Source organism: Molothrus ater, chromosome 18 (genome assembly GCF_012460135.2).
Source record: "Molothrus ater isolate BHLD 08-10-18 breed brown headed cowbird chromosome 18, BPBGC_Mater_1.1, whole genome shotgun sequence".
NCBI lineage: Eukaryota > Metazoa > Chordata > Aves > Passeriformes > Icteridae > Molothrus > Molothrus ater.
The window spans coordinates 3224367-3243212 of NC_050495.2; the positions used below are offsets into that span (position 1 = coordinate 3224367).

General features: G+C 50.7%; 1 protein-coding gene across 1 annotated transcript; it reads left to right on the forward strand.

Moving 5' to 3' along the window:
- Positions 1 to 613: 613 nt before the first annotated feature.
- CFAP251 (cilia and flagella associated protein 251) lies at positions 614 to 17797 on the forward strand. Its single transcript, XM_054516824.1, is given in 24 exon segments — positions 614 to 701; positions 1185 to 1391; positions 1568 to 1652; positions 1801 to 1907; positions 2054 to 2194; positions 2382 to 2491; positions 2955 to 3063; positions 3484 to 3564; positions 3864 to 3941; positions 4380 to 4424; positions 4751 to 4968; positions 5477 to 5650; positions 7446 to 7693; positions 7792 to 7940; positions 8442 to 8615; positions 8890 to 9074; positions 9579 to 9693; positions 9861 to 10024; positions 12310 to 12400; positions 12602 to 12745; positions 14831 to 14877; positions 14879 to 15057; positions 16232 to 16333; positions 17189 to 17797. Coding segments are annotated over 23 exon segments (2949 nt in total). The 5' UTR covers positions 614 to 701; positions 1185 to 1340; the 3' UTR covers positions 17341 to 17797.
- The last annotated feature ends 1049 nt before the right edge of the window (positions 17798 to 18846 follow it).

Sequence of the window (18846 nt, forward strand, 5' to 3'; positions counted from 1 at the left end):
AGCTGATAACAAATCTCCTTTCCGCTCCCAGCAGGGTGTGAGGCTCTTTCTGGGCAGAAGGAAAAACAAATTAAGTTTAGAAATTGTATTATTTGAGCTTAACAGCAAGGCTGAGGTCAACAGCTGGGAGCATTTGGAGCTGATTATCTGCAGGGGTGAAGTGAGAGCCCGGAGGGAGCCTTGGGAGTGGGTTCCCTGTGCGAGTGGCTGGGGTCTGTGGGGGACTGGCAGGGCTTGGGGGATGATTTTTCTCACTTTGACTCTGCTTGTCCTGCTCAGGGAAGCCACTGGAGCAGAGCTGCCTGCAACTCCCTGTGGGAGGCATCGGGTAAAGATCCCCCAGCCCATTCCTCGGGCAGGGTGAGGGCTCGGTCCCGAACGTCTCCGGCGATGCCTAAAGGGACTTTGTCACAGCCATGAGCGGGATTTAGGCTTGGGCAGGGTGAAGGGCTGGATGTTCCTTCCTCTGCCTCCCTGCTTTGGGCCGGGGCCAGCGCTGTCTCTTCCGGGCAGCCGGTGAGGATAAGGAGGGTTCCCCGTTCTCTCCCGGCGTTTCCCGGTGCAGCCGGTGAGGATGAGGAGGGTTCCCCGTTCTCTCCCGGCGTTTCCCGGTGCAGCCGGTGGCGCAGCCGGTGCTGCCGGTGCAGCCGTTGCCTGGGAACGGCGGTCGCAGAGGCAGAGACGCGGGGATCGCTGTGTCGGTGAGCGGGGAGGTCCTCGGGAGGGTCTCCGGAGGCTGCCTTGGGGACAGCGGGAGGCACCGAAGCCTGGAGGGGCCTTGGGAACGGTTCCGTTGCGAGCGCGGTGGGAGCCGGCGGCCGCTCCCGAGCTCCCGTCCCGCCTGCCGAGGCCCGGGAAGGTTTTCCCAGGGCCTCTTTCCTCCCCTGAAAGTTTTCTGTGCACGAGGTTTCGGTGTTGGCTCAAATCCAGACCCGTGAAGCCGGAGATGAAGCAGCTGCCGCCCAGGAGCAGCTCTGTGCTCACAGGGCTCTGACAAAACCCATCCGAAAGGGAAATTTCCGTGCCCGGCGCGGTGTGCGGGCAGCCAAGGGAGGGAGCCTGAGCTCAGCTGGAATAATCGCTGTACTGGGCTGGTTTGTGCCCAGTGTGGGAGCTGAGAAGGGGCTCTGGGACCCATCCCCAGCTTCACAGGTGCCCTTTTCTCCTGGTGTGCCCAATTCCAGGTTGTTGTGGAGCCAAATCTGGAAGAGTGTGTGTGGGGAAGTATTTCAGAGCATCTCCACACCCCAGCTCCGTGGGAGGAGGGTGAAGGTGTGGATGGATGGTCCATGTGAAGTTACACTGAGGGAGGAGCAGCACTAAGCAGTGAGCCCCGGGAGATGTCGCAGGACAGACAGACGGCTCAGGAGGCGGATGTGCAGCCTGATGAGGTGAGGGCAGCACCATGGAAGGTCCTGTTTGAGACAGGGTCTGGGGCAGATCCCAGGGGAAACAGAGCCCTTGGGATCTGAGATGTGCTGGGGTTCATTCCTGGTAGCCACAGGGCAGTTCCCATCCAGACCAGCCCAGGAGCCAGCACTCACCAAAACCTCTCTTCCTTTTCGAGGCTGCCCTTGCTGCTGCCAGGGAGAAGAAAGGGGCATCAGAGGATAATGAAGAGTCACCATTCTGTCCCCGGTCATCTCCTTTAGGTATGGGGATCTCAGACACCCTGCCCAGCACCCAGGCTGGGAGCCAGGGCACCCTGGGGAAGGCACTGCTGGGACATCATGCCTGGATGTCCCTGAACCACCCCAGCACTGTGTGAGTCCAAGGGAGCCATCTCCAGCCCTCTCTCAGGCTACAGGGAGAAGCACACACGGCACAAAGGCTCTGCCAGCATGGTGTGGGCAGCCATGCCAGGGATGCTGTTCCGGAAGAACAGGGACAGCAGCTTTTACCCCCTTGTGAGTACAACGGGCACAGTGCCACCAGGGTGGCTGGTCCACATGGCACCCAGCACTCCTGCCCCGCTCTCTTCCATCATCCCACAGACCTTGTATGCCTTTTTTGTCCCGGCTGCTGAGAGCCAGGAGCTGTCTCTTCCCTGCAGGACCTGTCCTGGGTGTTTGGCTACAACAGCAGCCTGGCTGTGCACAGCCTGATGGACGAGGAGGACCGGGTGCTCCTGTATGTCTCCTCCCACACAGTGGTCATCCACGACATCCTGCAGAACAGGCAGTCCCACCTGCAGGTCTGGCACAGCTGAGCATCTCTCTCCTCCTCCTCCCCTTCTCCTGAACCCCCTCTCTCCATCTCTCTGGTGTCCTGTGCTCAGGGGTCACCTATAACCAAACTCAGGAGCAGCCCATACAAAAGGTATGAACAGAACAGCCCCAGGTTTGCAGCCTCCAAGGCATTTTGCTGCTTCCCTCCCCCAGGGCCACACGAATGTCATCTCCTGCCTGTGTGTGAGTGAAGACAAACGCTGGGTTGCGACTGCTGACCAAGGGCCAGATGCTATGATCATCGTGTGGGACTCTTACTCTGGGTAAGCTCCCAGGAACCTCCTCTTTTGGAAACTCCCTCTGTCTGGTAAATCACTCAGGACTGACTCCAGTCTCAGCTGAGAATAAAATGGGAGAACGCAGAGACAGACTAAAAAGCAGCAAAGGAACCAAAACCAAACCAAGTCCTTCATTGTCCTTGTATCACCCACGCTCGTGGGACACTGAGATGGGGCTGAGCTCCCCCAGACTGAGTACATCACATCTCCATGCTGTAGGATCTTCAAAGATCCTGGTGAGTTGTTTCCCAGTGCCATTTACTTGGGAGGAAGGGATGGAGGGGACACTGAGCCCCAGCCTGTGGCAGCACCAGTGTTTGCAGCCTCCCTCCCTCCGTCCCTTCTTGCACACAGAGCAGGGTGGGTGGGTTGTGCCACAGGCTTTGCCAAGTGACTGCCTGGAGCCCCCAGTGCTGCCAGGAGCACCCATGGGATCTCTGCTCCCTAGGGTTCCCGTGCGCACCATCTTCCAGAGCCACTCGGAGGACGGGGTCTGTGCCATTGCCATTTCCCAGGATGCCAAGTATTTGGTGACCATTAGTGCTGCTGCTGTGCAGGTAAGAGAATATCTCCTCTTTCACAGCTTTGCAGGATAGAGAGCTGGAAGTTTTTTGCAGTGCAGCACAGGGGAGGTGGGAATTCACATGGGGAGAGAGGGTTTGCAGAGTCATGCTTTTTTTTGCTGAGCCATTAGAGCACAGACCTGGATTTCATTAAAGTGAATGCTGCAGAGTTGAGAAAATGGATCTTAATTTGGGATAAAAGCTTCTAACTTCGTCACTTTCATCTAAGCAATTTCTTGCATTATTTCCTGAAATTGAGCTTTCTGCTGCCAGGCTGTGCTGGGCTTTAGCCTGCTCCAGTCTTTTAGGCTACATCTAAAATCCCCTGCAGAGGGGAATGGGATCCACCTGGCTCCCCAAACCTCCACAGAACCATGGGAGCATTCCTTGGATTTTTCTCCCCTTCTCTTTCAGAAAGTTTGTGTTTGGAGATGGACTTTGCCCACAGGGGAGCCCACGTGCAGCACAGAGCTGAGCCCTGAGTTTGGCTGTCAGGTGAGTGACCATGCCAAGGGGGCAGAGCTGGGCTGGGCTGGGCAGCCCCATCCTCACCTGCTCCCCCTGGCACCCCCATGGGAGGCAGGATCACACCCCATCCCTGGGGCACCCTAATGCAGCAGAGCATCCCAAGGGCTCATCCCTGTTCCTCTAATGCCTGACAGGCATGGGGTGTCCTCTGATTTCAGTTCAGTGCAGCTGGTGAGGTGGTTTTGGATAAAAGCAGTGGTTTTGGATGGCAGGATAAGCAGAAAGCATTGCTCAGCTTGGTGCTAATGCAATTCTTTGAATTTCAGGATTATGTAATTTTTAACCCTCAAAATCCCCATGAGTTTGTCAGCAACAGCAAAACCCAGGTGATATTTTACCTGTGGGTAAGTAGGGACATGGAAGTCCTGTTTCTGGTGCCACAAAGGAGGCGGCAGGGGGGGTCAGGGGCTGGGTGTCTGTCCACAACTGGGGTCACTCTGCAGATCTGTCTCTTCCCTGCTCCCTGCCCTTGCCAGATCCCAAAGTGGTCTGGACAGATAACACACTCCCTCCACTCCCACACTGGTCAGGCCCAGCTGTGGCAGGGATGCTCTTCACCTCTACCACTCCTGCTTTCCCATGGGCCTTGAGTCATTCAGCAGCTTTTGGAAAGAAGCAGGTGGAAGGAGAGGATGTTTTGTGCTCTCTGGAAGACCTTGGAGCCTTTCCTGCTCTGGTCACCACAGTGTGGGGCAGTGCCCAGATGGTGGGGAGGGCCACGCTGGCACGGCAGAGCTCGGTTCCAAAATCCCTGTCCTGGATGTTTTCTCTGCTTTCCCCAGGATGATTCTGGTTTGCAGTATGGGACACCATTCCTGAGCAACCAGGTGAGCACAGCAGGGAGGGACCACAGCATGTCACCCTCTTGGCTTTCCTGCTGGCAGCAGCACTGTCCCTTCCCATCCCCTTGCACAAAAAAGTGGCCCTGGCCCCATCCTGTCCCCCTCAGACAGGGACAAGCCAGGTTTGCCCAAGCCGAGCTCAAGCAGAGCTCTGTCCCCAAAGTGCTCCACTGCATTTTCTCCCGGGGCTCTTGTCTCTTGTCCTGCCATGGGACAGGAAGGGAATGCCATGAGGGAATGCCAGTCTCTCTGTTTGAGGAAGGCAGAGCCAGCTCTGGGATGAAAACACAGCCTGGCTCCCATCTTCACAGACCTTCAAGTGCCTGGTGGGACAGTTCAGCCAGTCAGTTTTCCATTTTAACAACACCCAAGCTCTGACGGGCACGTCGGCCGGGAAGCTGGTGGTGTGGGACATGCACGATCCCCGCACCCTCCCCGAGGAGCTGCTGCCCAAACCCCACGGAGTGACAGCCACCAAGGTGGTGGCAATGCAGGAGGAGAGTCTTACCGTGCTCCAGGTGTTGGACAGGTAACGGGGCAGCCCTTTTCAGTAGCTTAGGTACAGTCCCCAGTCCTCAGGTAGCTCAGCTGTAGGAGTGGCAGAGATAATGTTGGAGTTTTAATCACTTGGCCGCGTGGTCACTCATGCAGGAAAGTGCTGCTGGTTTGTGAGTATTTTTCCAGCAGTGGATTAGTCTGGGGGTGGAAATGAAGTTGAAAATTCGTGGTAATGCGATGTCAGCTCCCCTGGGATAGCTCAGACAGTGGCTCAGCCTCCTGGATGCTACCGGCAGAGGGAGCAGACAGCCACCAAACGCCGCGACAGCCTTGGGGACGCGGCAGGGACACGGCAGGGTCACGCAGGGTCCTGGTTTCTGCACTACCCTGGCTTTCTCCTGCACATCTGTGCAGGGCTCTGCTCGTGTGCTTGTGCAGAGAAATGGGGAAGAGATTTGCTTCCACCCAAGGATGCTCCCCAAGAAATATTTGGGAGTTGTCAGTCCGTGTGTTGGTTAATAACTTTCCCTTCCCTGCAGCTGTATAGTCACAGGTGATGTGAAAGGGCAGGTGAAATTCTACGATGGGCAGCTGCGGCTCCTCACCGTCTACAGCCACGACACAGTGGGTCCCATCCAGTCCATCTCCTTCTCCACAATCCTTCGTGATGCTCCCAGCGCCCTCCCAGGCAGCAGCCAGCCCTTCCTCACCAGGTGAGTGTCTCCTTACCAACCCAGGTCTTCTCCTGTGTTTGCCTTGCAGCTGAAAGCTGGGGAGGTGCTCAGTGAGAGCTGCTCCATGAGCTTCTGCCTGGTCTGGAGCAGGACTCAGCCCTGTGCCCAGGCTCCTGGGCAGGACAGGGAGGGAGGGAGTGTGGGTGGGCTCCAGCACACCCCAGACTGAGCTCCAGGTGATGCCTTGGTGCAGACACAGCATTGTGCAGGCACAGTGATGATCAGCTTCTCTGTCACGTACCCAGCACACCAGGCAGTGCTAATGCTGAGCCTCCAGCTCTCCCTGGGCCCCTTAATCCCCCCTTAAACCCTTCCCAGGCATGGCTGGATCCAGTTGGATTTTATCATGGCTTGGCCAGCTAATCGGGGCCGTGGCACCGGCACAGGGCTGTGCCACACTGGCTGGTCACCAGCCCCTCTCTGTCCCTCTGTGTGACGTAGCTGTGCCTGAGGATTTACAGGGAGTCTGCAGGCCAGATGAAGCTGCTGTGTGGCTCCATCCAGCCTGCAAGCCACATGTCTGTCAGTCCTGTTAAGGCTTTCCTGGCAATGTCTGTTCTTAGCCACGCGTGTTTTCCAAAGAGCCATGTGGGAGAGATTCTTCTCCAGCCTGGAGCAGTGTCCTGGGGGATGGTTTGGTTTCCCAAAGGGAAAGGGAAGGCCTGAGCTCATCCTGGAGGCTGCTGGGATTAGGAATGGCTGGAGAGCCCAGCTAAGGCACGCAAGGGGTGCAGAGTCCATCAGTGCCTGGCCCAGATGTGCACAAACTGGTGGCTGTGATGGAACAGCTGGCAAAGAGGCTGTGCTTCCCCTTGTCTGTCTGTGCAGACTCAGCCTGGAGAAGGCTCCAAGGAGACCTTATAGCACCTTCCAGTGCCTCAAGGGCTCCAAAACAGCCAGAGAGAGGCTTTGGACAAGGGTGTGGAGTGACGAGACAAGGGGAAAATGGCTAAAATTGACAGAGGGCAGGGTTAGATGGGATATAGGGAAAAATTCCTCACTGTGAGGGTGGCGATGTCCTAGCACAGGTTGCTCTGGCACAGAAAAGCAGTGGATGCCCCATGCCTGGAACTGTTCAAGGCCAGGTTGGATGTGGCTTGGAGTAACCTGGTCTAGTGGAAGGTGTAGAAACAAGATGATCTGTAAGGTCCCTTCCTACTCAAACCACTCTGGGATTTCTGTGTGATCCTCTCTTGTCCCTTTTACTAGGTCCAGACTCTCAGTCAGGCAGACTGAAACTGTACATATTTGTGCTGTAAAATGAATAATTATCCTGCTGTCTGCTTCACACATCACCAGTCACACAGTGAAACCTCTCTGCCGTGCTGCTCAGCGTGGCCAAGTGAGCAGACAGGGACTGAAACTGCCCTCTGACCTTGGCCATGGCAGCATGGTCAACGTGGAGCCACTGACAGTGGTGGCGTGGGGACACGTGGAAAGGCCATTCAGAGTATCTCCAATTGCTCACTTGTCCATCTCACACACCAGTGACTTGCAAAAGGCAGGAGCTCCCCAGATATCATTCATCTTCTGGCTTGCCCAGCCAAGTAGAAAATGGAACTGGCTCCAATGTCTTCCCCTGGCCATTTCCCAGGTCATGAATACAAAGTGTCACTTGCCTTCCAGGTCAAGGAGTGTTTGCATACTGTGTATCACAAAATATAAGTGATTGTCCAACTAACTTGCCAAAAAGAGACTGATGTGTAATATAGCTCCCAGGGACGTGAGCCAGTTGGTCTGATTCATCGAATTCTGTTTCTCTCACGCTAAACAGGAACTTTATCCTTTCAACCTCTGATGCAACCATGTTCCATGTTGCAACAGACAGCACAAACTTTGGAAGAATCATGACAGAGGCAAAGAAAGCTGTGAATGCCATTGCCTGCCACCCTCAGGAGCCACTGGTGGCTGTGGGGAGTCACTGTGGGCTGCTGAAGGTGTGGGAATACAAGCAGACCCAGTACCTCGTTAGCAGGATATTCACTGAGGCTGGCATCCAGTGCTTATCCTATGATCCTGAAGGTATCCCAGCCCTGTGACCTGACCATGTGCCAAGCACTGGCCTTCCTGGGAGGAGTGATGGTGTCGTGAGAGGTTTCTGGTCTGCTTCTGCTTTCCAGGTCATTTGCTGGCCGCTGGTTTTACTGATGGAAGCGTTTACATCCTTGATGCAATTTCCCTTCAGTCCATCTGCGAGGAATTCCAGTGCTCGCAAGGTCCCGTGACTCACATCAGCTTCTCTCACGATTCCAAGTACCTCGCAACCGCTGTACGCTTGTTTTTTCCGCTCGGTGATTTACACGCACTGCTCGCGGGGCAGCTTTGGGAGGGACTGGGAACTGCCGGCCATCCTGCAGGCACAGAGCGAGCAGGGCAGAGGGCCGTCCCTCCCCCGGGGCTTGGTGACTCTGAAATGCAGAGCGAGCAGGGCAGAGGGCTGTTCCTCCCCTGGGGCTTCCTGACTCCAAAATGCTTTTCCTGGTTTGAAGAGTCACTCTGTAAAAACGTCACCAGTCACAGCGGCTCCGCAGACCGCCCAGTCCCTAACTTTAGTGACAAGTCTTAGCTCTGCATCCATCTGAAGAAGGGGCTGGAGCAGGGATTTCCTCCTGGCTGGTGCTCTGGGAGGGGGCTGCTCCCTCAATCCCAGGTCTTGCTGTAGAAGTATTGAGGCAGCATTGAAGCAGTTTGGCTCAGAGTTTGTAGCAACTGATGATGATCTGTACAAAGAAAAAGATTTCCCTCTTTGACCTTTGTGGTGTTGTTGCAGGATGAGACTTATTCAGTGACTGTTTACAAGAGAGTCCTGCAGAATGGGAGCAGATGCTGGGAACACCTGGCAGGGCTGGTCTCCCACTACAAACCCATCCGGGGCATCCTCTTTGGGGTCCACCCAGACAGCAACGAGCCCAGGCTCCTGAGCCTCGGGGAGGACCGGCAGCTGGTGGGTTCATACAAAACTTTAAAGGACAGTGAAGATTTGTGGTTAAAGGGGAGGGGCTGGACAAGGCCTTCAAAGGAGACTCCATGTCTGGTTCCAGGGCTCCCAACCTTCTGCCCACCAGCTCCATTGCTATGGGTTGTTTTTCTGCCTGGTCTTGCTGCTGACGCTCTCCTATTGTGGCTTCTCCAGGAGATGAAAATCCAGTGAATCCACAAGGTCAAGGGTGCAGGGCAGACCACAGGAGAGTTGCTGTGTTTCCTTGTCTTCTCTCCAGGTTGAATATGACCTGAATAGCAGCATCAAGGACCACTTGGTGGTCACACACAGGGACAGGCTGGAGCAGGTTGCGGTGCCCCTGTGCTTGACCTGGTACCCACAGCTCAACACCGAGTCCTTTTTCCTCACTGCCAACAACTGCTACAAAATGAAGCTCTACAACACAACAACCAAAATGTGCAGGTAAAGGATTGATTCAGGCCTGCCATTACCTGGGAGCCTCCTCCTGACCCTGTGTTCTCCTTGGTCTAATGACCACCATGCTCCCACCCATGAGCATGTGATTTTCCATCTGTGATGCAGATCTTGGGATGGCCCTAGAGCCCCAGGTCACTCCATTCTTATGCCCACTCTGCTGTTCACTGGTGTGTCATTTAGCAAGGTTGTGGCTGCAGGTGGATCTTGGTCTGCTCACTATGTTGGACCTGAGATGTAGCAGTTAGACATCAGATAAAGAGATCAGAATCCCCATGAGCAAAGCATAATAATCCATGAGCACTAAATAAATTTCTGAGCCCCAGTGTAGTCCCTTCTAGCCAGGGACCCTGTCCTACCCTGTTCTCTCAGCCAGTAGTAAAAAGCCTCTGCACACCTCCCGTATCTACCCAACCTTCCACACAACAGATGTTCAGAGGGGAAAAATGTTTTGGGTGGCCTAGAGTGGATAAATACATTGTTTGCCTTTAGAAAGACCCTTTTGGGACCAACCTATGGCTCCCCCTTGGAGAAGATACAAATCCTCCCTAGGACAAGCTCTGCGGACCCCCAGCAACACTACCTGTTGTACATTACAAAGGACAAGGTACGGAGCCCCACCTTGCAGAGCTGGTGGGCCCTTGGGAATTTCCTTGAAGATGAAACCACGTGTAGGCTGGCCCTGCCTGAGAGCTGAGCAAGCTCCTGGGGAGGAGGATGTGGCACTGCCCCAGTGGGACCCCCAGCCCTCCCAGACTCCCTGTTCCCTTACAGGTGGGTTTACAGATGCTGCCTGTTGATGGCAACCCCCACAAGTCCTCGGCCTTCATTTGCCACCCGGATGGTGCCGCTGACTTTGCCATCTCCCACGACGGCCGTTACGTCTTCACAGCCGGGGGCAAGGAGCGCACGTTCATGAAATGGAAGGTCAACCTCCAGTGAGTTATGGCACGAAAGGGAAAGGAATCTGGTTACTGCTTTCCACAGCTGCTGGGGCAACCCATTGGGCCCCAAGCAGCTATATGGGGTGGCAGCTGAAACAGGAGGGATATATTTTTGGGGGTTTTGCTTCCCTCTCTGTGATGTAGGAGGGATTAAGCCAGCAAACCTCACAGGGCTGGCCATAGTGCCTGAACAATACTCCAGTCTGGGAAATGGTGCCCAAATGGTAAGAGGTTGAGCAGAGGATTTTGTGGTACTTGTGAGGGCCTGGCCAGTGTGATGGGAGATTGTCAGGGTTAGGCAGGGACCAGAGGAGCAGCACTGGCTGCAGGAGGAGCACACAGAGCAGCTGCTGATGCAAAAGTGTCTGCTGTCCAAATGGAATAGGAATTTGCTGGGAAATCCCCCCTGTGTTTGAAGAATGGATTTAGGACAAGCCACCTTAATCCTATAAAGCTTTGCTTACATGAATAAATGGCCTGCAATAAATGGGGTGGTTGAAGAGTGGAGGCTGTTTTAACAAAGAAGGATCTCCAGGCTCTGGCCCAGAGTATCAGTGATGAATCCTGCCAGGTTTTTTACACCATCCTCTGCAGGCTTCCCTCTGCCAGATCCCTTGGGCAGTAGTGCCAGATGTACTCCCACAGGACAGGAGGGTAATACAGCAAAGGCAGGATAGATATTTTGGTTTCTTGGCATGTCAAGGACCAAAGCTGCTCAATGCAATACATGTTTGGGGGAGAGGCTCTCCCCTCATGGCTGCAGGTGCCCAGTAGATATATTTGTACATAGAAATGAAGCAAGGCAGCTGTGAATGGCATGAAAACTGCCAGGGCACCATGGAACCACTTCACACTTCAAGGACTGGGAAGGGAGCTTAGTCCATGGCAGAGTTAGGATAGTGTGGATAGACATGTTAGGATAGACATGGTCTCCCTCAGTCTGTGCTATTTTGTTGGTTTTTTTTTTCCAAATCCTGCACAACACTCTCCTAGCACAGAGCCCCATGTCTCCTGGTTTCTGGGAAATAACTCCATGGGACCTGTCTTTTGGCCCTTGTTCCTATGGTTGCCATTAGGTGTGCACCTGGGAAACACCACTGCTCTTCACCTTCCTAGGACCAAGGCTTTGTGGTTAAGACACATGCTGGTCCTGCAAGGAACGTATTTTGCAGGTACCATTTGCTCTGAGGAAAGCCCAAGGAGTGCCAAGCCAGCTCACCTTCATGTGCCAGAACAAAGGAAACTTGGATGGGAAAGCAATGGGTTTATTTATTTTCTTTTCCACTTTGTGTGGCTTAAACAGTCGGGGGTCAGGATAAGCGACATTTTAAGGAAGGCAATAGAATATAAATGATCCTTCTTTATAATGGTTGGCCAGAGTCCAGGCAACATTGAATTTCTATGTAATTTGTTTTTGGAGCGAAGTTTTTGATGAGCTAATTATCATTTTATTGCTGCTTCTGGCATCTTGTGAATCTCCGCTGTGTTTAATACCCAAATAACTTAATTATGAAAAAAGCATCAAGCTTGCAAAAAACCCCCAGTGGAAGCAGCACTACAGAGGTGTGTGTGAAAGCTGCAGCCTGGCTGCCAGGCGTGGGGTATTATGTGGCAGTGCTATGCCATGATTGCACTTCCAGGCTTGGTTTCTTTTTACATCTGCACAAGCCAAAGGGATTCTTTTGGCTCCAACTGCCTATGAAATTGAAACAAAGAGGTGGCTACTCAGGCGCTTTCAGTTTAATGCAAACTGCACCTGCGACTCCGTCGCCTGCCACGGCGGAGGAAGTCGGGTAATGGATTGCACTGAGTTATTGGGGAAAAATGTGTTGGATCAAGGAACAGGGAGCTGTGTGGTTTATTGCAAACACCAAGCCCCAGCCTTCTCTGCATGTTCAAAATGCTGATCTAGCTAATTCATCTCCCTCAATGTCTCTATAAGGAAGCAGAAAAGCCAAATGCCAGACACCAAGTTCAAGTCCATGGAAAAGCTCCTGGCTCCCAGCCCTGTACTCATTCCACTAAACAAGAGAACCATTCAGTAATAATTAATTCCCACACTGTGCTATTGTATGTAAAACCTGGGTATGAAATATGCTGTAGAAGTGCAGCTGATGATAAAATAGCACAAGGTTCAAGGCAATGCTTTTCTTTCCTGAATTCTGAAGCCCAGGGATTTTATTTATTGAAAGTGTCTGTGAACAACGCCTAGAAAGGGAACCATGAAAGCTCTCCTCACATGAACCCTTCCTGTACCTTCTTTCCTTCACTTCTGCCAGTGCCTTGGATGCTGCTGCTTTCCTGGGTGGGGAGGACCTGATCCCATTCTACAACCTCCTGGATGGCGGCAGAGAAGGCAAATTCTTCAGGGTAATTATCTCACCGTGAACGCTGTCTGGCCACATCTGGTTGGACTTTAATTTACACAGGCCTGACATTTCTTTACGTTTTGTCCAGCTAGCCTTTAACAGCAATCTCACTGATATGGCTGTTAGTAAACCCTAAAGGGAGCCTTATCTTCCGTGCCTGTTGGTAACTGAAATTTGCTGTGTTTGTTTGAATCCCTGGCAGGAACTGGAGGACTATTTTTACTACGTACAGCTGTGCAGCCAAGGTATCAAAACACTGGAGACCAGACAGGTGTCAACACATATTCCCTTGGAGGAAATTCCTTCTGTAATGAGAGCAATAGGATTTTATCCATCAGAGGAAGAGGTTGGTCAGCTGTTTTTATTGTTCTTATTAAAAGAAGAAAGAGCAAGACTGTTTGCAATTCCTAAGTGTTCTAAGGGCCAGATTCTGACCATTGCCATGCTGGATGGCTCTGGGATATATTTGTTGGCTGTCAATGTATTTTTATCTGGTCTGCATCAATACAGTAGTGCTCAGAATCTGGCAGAAAATTCCTTAAAAAGTTTCCTTGCTAGCAAGTTGGGCAACTGCAGAAGAAGGCTGAGCAAACCTGGAGCCTGACAGCTCAGAGTTGTTCAACAAGGCAACCTCAGGGTCAAAATTTTACAGCAGAGAGAACTGATTTAATAAGGGTGCTGCTTCTCCCCCTTTGTGTGGTGTTTCTCCAAGGCAGTTTATACTGTACACAAACCTCATTTGTAACGTGTAACCTGGCATGACTGAATCTGAAGCAAGGGGATTTGAATAACGGCCTCTGAGCACCAGCTCCAGCCGTCACCGCAGCAGAGGCTCCCCCAGGGGAGGAGGTGCATCACTGAGCTCCCTCAGCCTTTCTGCAGGGGAGACTGTGTTCATCTCTTCCATGGCACAGCAACCCACAGGCTGCTGAGGCACTGCTGTGAGTCTGTGCCACCCCATCTGCCCAGGGATGCTCTGCCAGGAGAGCCACCAGATGGGAGGCAGGACTGTTGCCACAGCCACCACCAAACTGCCTCACTTGGGAGCCCCCACAACCAGCAAATGTTTGTCTGAGCTGGGGCTGCTCTGCCCTGGTGTCAAGTTGAGGTGTTATCTCTTCATACTGTGTTAGATCTTTTCCTTGGGTTATTAAATTTTTGCCTCTTGGGGACACAGAGAACATATTCCCTTGGGAAATGTCTCTGGAATAATAACTGATAATGCCCACACTTCCCCAAATTAAAATACAAACAGCATTTCAGGCATGGAAACAGAGGTGCTGAGCTGTTGTGAAACCAGGCAACCTACAATCAGTAATAAATCCAAAGAGAAGGTTTGTCTCTCTCTAGAGTGTTTTAATAAAAGAAAAGCAGGAGGGAGAAAAGGCAGCTTGGGCTGACTAGCAAAGCTTTTGGGAATTGGTGTTTTTCTTTTGTAGTTCAGTGGGGTTGATATAAAACCTAATCCCAGATCAGCCAGAGCCGAGTGAAAATGACTGTTCTGGCTTGGTGTGACATTCGCTACAGGAAAAATGTAAGGCTGAGATTTCCCTCTTCCCTGGGCTTCATTCAGTGGAAAAACTTGTGACACAAGGACAAAGGCCCAAGGCTGAATGCAAAGTCCTCCCTGGGGAGATCTTGCATCAGCTTCCCTTCCCGGGGAGCAGCAGGCCTGGTACGTGTTGGCACGGGGAATCCTCACGGCGTCTCTCTGCTGCCCGTGTATCTCTGAAGGGGCTGCAGGGACAATGAAGGCATGGAGCAGATGCTGCCTTTTGGACACACATCTGCACAGCTGCCAACTGGGCTGACTCACAGCACCAGACTTCAGGGAAACCAGTGGTATCCAGCACAGCCAGTGCTGGCCTGTTTGTCTGAGAGGAGCATGAGGGATCCAGCAGTGCAGGGTGTCAGCCCCACTGAGCACATTTCGGGTTCGGCTTCTGCAGCACCTGAACTGCCCTAGACATGGGGAAGAGCAGGGAAGATAAGATTCCTTATGAGTCAGGATAAGATTTCTTATCCTGGTTCTGTTGGGACCCTCGTGTGTGTGCTTCCAGAGCAGGGATGGGAGATGGTGTGTTTACTGGTTTGTGGTTTGCCTGCCCACTGTCCCAGAGTGGAGACACAGCTGTGCCCAAGGTGCCGGTAACAGCTGCAGGGTCACCGAGCGCCTGTCACAAGAGAGGAAATCCAAAATGACTCTGTGTGTGTCCCCATCTTTACTTGTTATTGTCATGTCAGCAGGTGTGCAACTGTTGGCCATTCCCACCCTCAGCTGCTGAGTGCAGCTTCCTCCTGGGATGGGGTCATGGCACCCGTGGCACCAACACATGAACGGTTTGGGGACGTTGGCACCCACGGGATCGGAAACTGGCCCAATGCTCTTCAAAATAAAACATGTAACAATCTGCCTTGTTTTGATCTTTAGATTGAAGAAATGATAAATGAAGTAAAATTCAGCAAGTATGCAGATACTGAGAGAAGTGACAAAAATCAATTTAGATGATTTTATCAAACTTTATATAAATCATCGACCTGCACTTGGCTTGTCAATGAAAACCATACAACGAGCATTTCAGGTTCTTGGTTATGATAACAAGAAGGGAGACAAAGTTATTGACAGAGGAGACTTCCTGTCACTGCTTCAGTGCAGAGGTGAGTTATTTTGTTTCTAATATCAGTTTTATGCTTGCTAGTTCTGCCTGCAATTTCAGAACTTTTTCCCTGCAGCAAGAAATGATTCTGGAATGAGAACCTGGTAACCAGGGCAGGTGTGAGGAGCCACCTGCCTTAAGATTTTAAATTGAATATTCACGTGTCTTGTCCCAGCTGTGCTTCTTTTACTGCTCTGGAAATCTCTGCTGGCCTGAGGTATCTCGGCTGTTAAATGATAAGTATGGATCTTGGCAAAATGTATCCTTCTCCCAGTGTGCCCTTATCTGAATTGCTGTTCTCTTTTCCAGTCACACAGGCTCTGGAAAAGTAGTATAAAACTGATAAAAGGGAGACAAGAAAAGAGGGATGAAATTGGTCCTGGGCTGTACCTGTGTGAAAGACTGCAAAGATGGGATGATTTAGCTGAGCTGAATCAGGGAGAACACCATGAATGTGGGTGTTAATATGCTTCTGGCCAGTGCCATGGAGTGCTAATAACAAACTTCTATTGTCTTTCTTCTGGTGTAAAAGTATAGCTGAGCATTAAAACAGGTAAAGAGAAATGCTGGTTTACTGAGTACATCCCTTGGCAAGACTCCTTGCCACAAAGACCCTTGGAAACCACGGATTCAACAGGTGTGAGAAAGGTTAGCTATTTATACAGATGGTGTGAACATCCATAAATAGGTACAACAGACAGAACAGCTTCATAACAGATCTATAACCTCATGCTCCAGGGCATGAGCCAACCACTAACTGGGAAACAAGTGCTATGTCCATGTTATTTCAAGATACTAAATAAAGGCTTTTCTCCACCTTTCTCTTCCTCTGCCTGAAAATGGCTAAATGGACTGTGATCTGTGCCAGGAATTCTCCAGTGGGAATAGAAGCTCAAGCTCTTGCTACTGCAGAGTTGCTCATAGAGCTGTCTGCATCAGAATTTCTCCCTTTGATTGACATTTTTCCCAAAATGTTATAGGGAAGAACAATTTTCCTTAGGATCAGCATTTTCCTGCGTTGGGATCGTGTGTTCCAGTTGGCAGTGTATATGTTCATATCTCAGAGAAGCCAGATCCTCTTTTGAACTGCCCTGTTTAGTTTAGTTTGAGTTGCTCTTGAGTTTTTGTGCTCTCGACCCCATAACCCACAGGCTGGTGGTGCTCTGTTTGTACAGGGGAGCAGATGACAGAGGATGAGCTGGCTGAGTGTCTGATCACCCTGCTGGGCAAGAGACCCAGGAAAGAAGGATCTGAGCTGGACACCCACCCTCCCACAGGTACAGGATTAGCATTCCACACAGCACAGAAGCAGGATTGTTTCAATTCCCAAATGGAATAATTTAAATTTCAAACCCACTTACACTGTTAGGCTGAGAGCTGTCAAAACTGCTCAGATGGGATTGCAAAAATAGTCACAGAGCTACAGACTGTCCTTCATCCACACAGCAATTGCATGGGTGTATCTAAAAATAAATGGACAATGAACTATAACTGGGGCCTGACAAGATTACATTGCTGTTTATCTGCTGGCTGGAACTGAAATTAGAAACACACAGGGAAATCCCAGTGCTGGTTTCACCCAGGTCACAGTGCCCATTGTAGCAGAGCTGTTGGTAACGACCACATTTGTCTGCAATTTATGTCCCAGTCCACACCAGCCTGGAACAGCAAATTATAGCACTGATTTGAGCCAAGTGGCTGAATTTAATTGCCCATTGTAATTGGAACTGCATTTTTGTACAATTCATGTCCCAGTCCCCACCAGTTTGGAACAGGATCTGTTTAGGGTCACTGGCAATGGGCCCCATGCAGCAAAGGTGCTGCTCCCAAAGGGAATTTTGAAATCCCTGGGTCCCTCAGGATCCTAAATCACATCAAATTGACCAAGTGTCAAAGCTGTCCAATGACTTCTCTGAGGCAGGGACCTGCTGCCAGGTGAGACACATGGATTTGACAAGTTTAATCCCTGATATAAACACATAAAGTATCAAGCTAGTAAAGCATCACTTTATTGTGATCCCTTCGTATATCTTTAAAAACATTTCATTCACTTATTGCTGCTTATAAATTTTACTGGAAAGCGATTTTGACATTGCTGCTGTGTGTCTTGTGCTGTTGCTACTGCTCTCCAGGTGCAGCAGCTTTGACTGAAGAAGACATTCCAGCAGAAATCACAGCAGAGATATTTGTTGCAGACATTCTTGGCTTACCTATTGCTGAGCCAGAAAAAAAAGAACAGAAGAAAAAAGAAGAATCTTTGACCTACAAAGGCCCAGAATCATAGCTACCACTAGATTTTCTGTTTGTTCCTACTTTCCAGGATCCTCTCCTCAAATATCTGCAAAATTTATGGCTTGTGTTTATTGCAAAGTAAAGGTCACATAGTTGCATTTCAGTCAAACTCTAGAATAAGTCCCCAGTCTGGCATATACCACAAACCTGTAATTTCACACCTATATAGGGAAACACTGAATGGCTGGAAAGAATGAGGCAGGTGGCCACTCCATCCTTGACTGGAACCTTCCCAGAAGTCATTTCAGGTGGGTTTATGCCAGATGCAGTCTATTTTCATTACGTTAAGACAGTATTCATTTGTGAAACCTGACAGCAAAAGAGCAATGTAAGAGTATTGTATTGATTAGATACATTGATAAATGCTTTGACAGGTTAGAATGGATTTGTAATTATAAATCCAATGGACCTCGGTAAAGAAATAAACGTTGTGGTATACATTAAAACCACGCTTCTCTTTTGGCCTTTAAACTGACTTTTTCTTTCTGAAAGTAGTAATTCCAATTAGCAGTGTAATACCAATGGGACAGCATCGCTCTCTGTGTGTGTAAACAGCATAATGAGACTGATACAAGTTGCTGTAGAAAGATCAGTGAAGTGCTGTTGAACAGCTTCCTTCTTTACATCATCCTCGGCATCAATTTGAATAATAATGTAGGCCCTTAAGAAGCGTTCCTTTCAGAAGCAATGTTTTTTAAACAGAGATCGCTGTTGTGTACTCAGAGCATCTGTGATTGTACAATTAGCACGAACAGCAAGGTGTGCATTAGGGAGAAGTTAATGAAGGAGTCCAGCAGTACCACACCAGAGCTCACAGGTCTGTGACAAATTTCCTGCAGAGCATTGCCTCCCATGTAACTCATTTAGCCTTTATGTTCATGTACTTCCATGGATCTCTGTCAGAGCTGAGCCTCCACTGCTCAAAAGCAACCCAGTTCCACAGATATTACTGGAATTATTTAAAGCAGCTGAGAAACTTTATAACCACTGGGAAAAAAAAAAAAAACAAAAACCACCAAAATCTGCTAAGTATGGATTTATGCTTCGTGTGAAACAGGGGACTTCATCACCCATCCCCGTGTTCAAGGTCTGTCACAGCAACTGGCCAAGGGTGGGATGGGTGTCTGTCACTGCCCTGTACAAAAATAGATATTATCTCTATGTAAAGGGCTTGCAGGTTTTTAAAAGCCCTGGATTTTAGGACTGGATTTTGCTTTGTGGTGAAATGGTAAAATGTAAAACCGTGTTCTTGATGCTGCTGGACTGCATTGGTTTATCACAGAATCACGAGAATCAATCTGGTTGGAAAAGATCTCTGGGATCCAAGCCTTGACCGGTGACCACCCTGTCAAGTAAACCACAGCACCAAGTGCCACATCCACTCTTTCCCTAAAGGGGAGGTGATTCCACCGCCTCCCTGGGCAGCTCTTGATGACCCTTTAGAGTGGTGGCGAGCTGAAATCGGATAAACTTTTTAGTTCTGGGGTAACTTACGGCC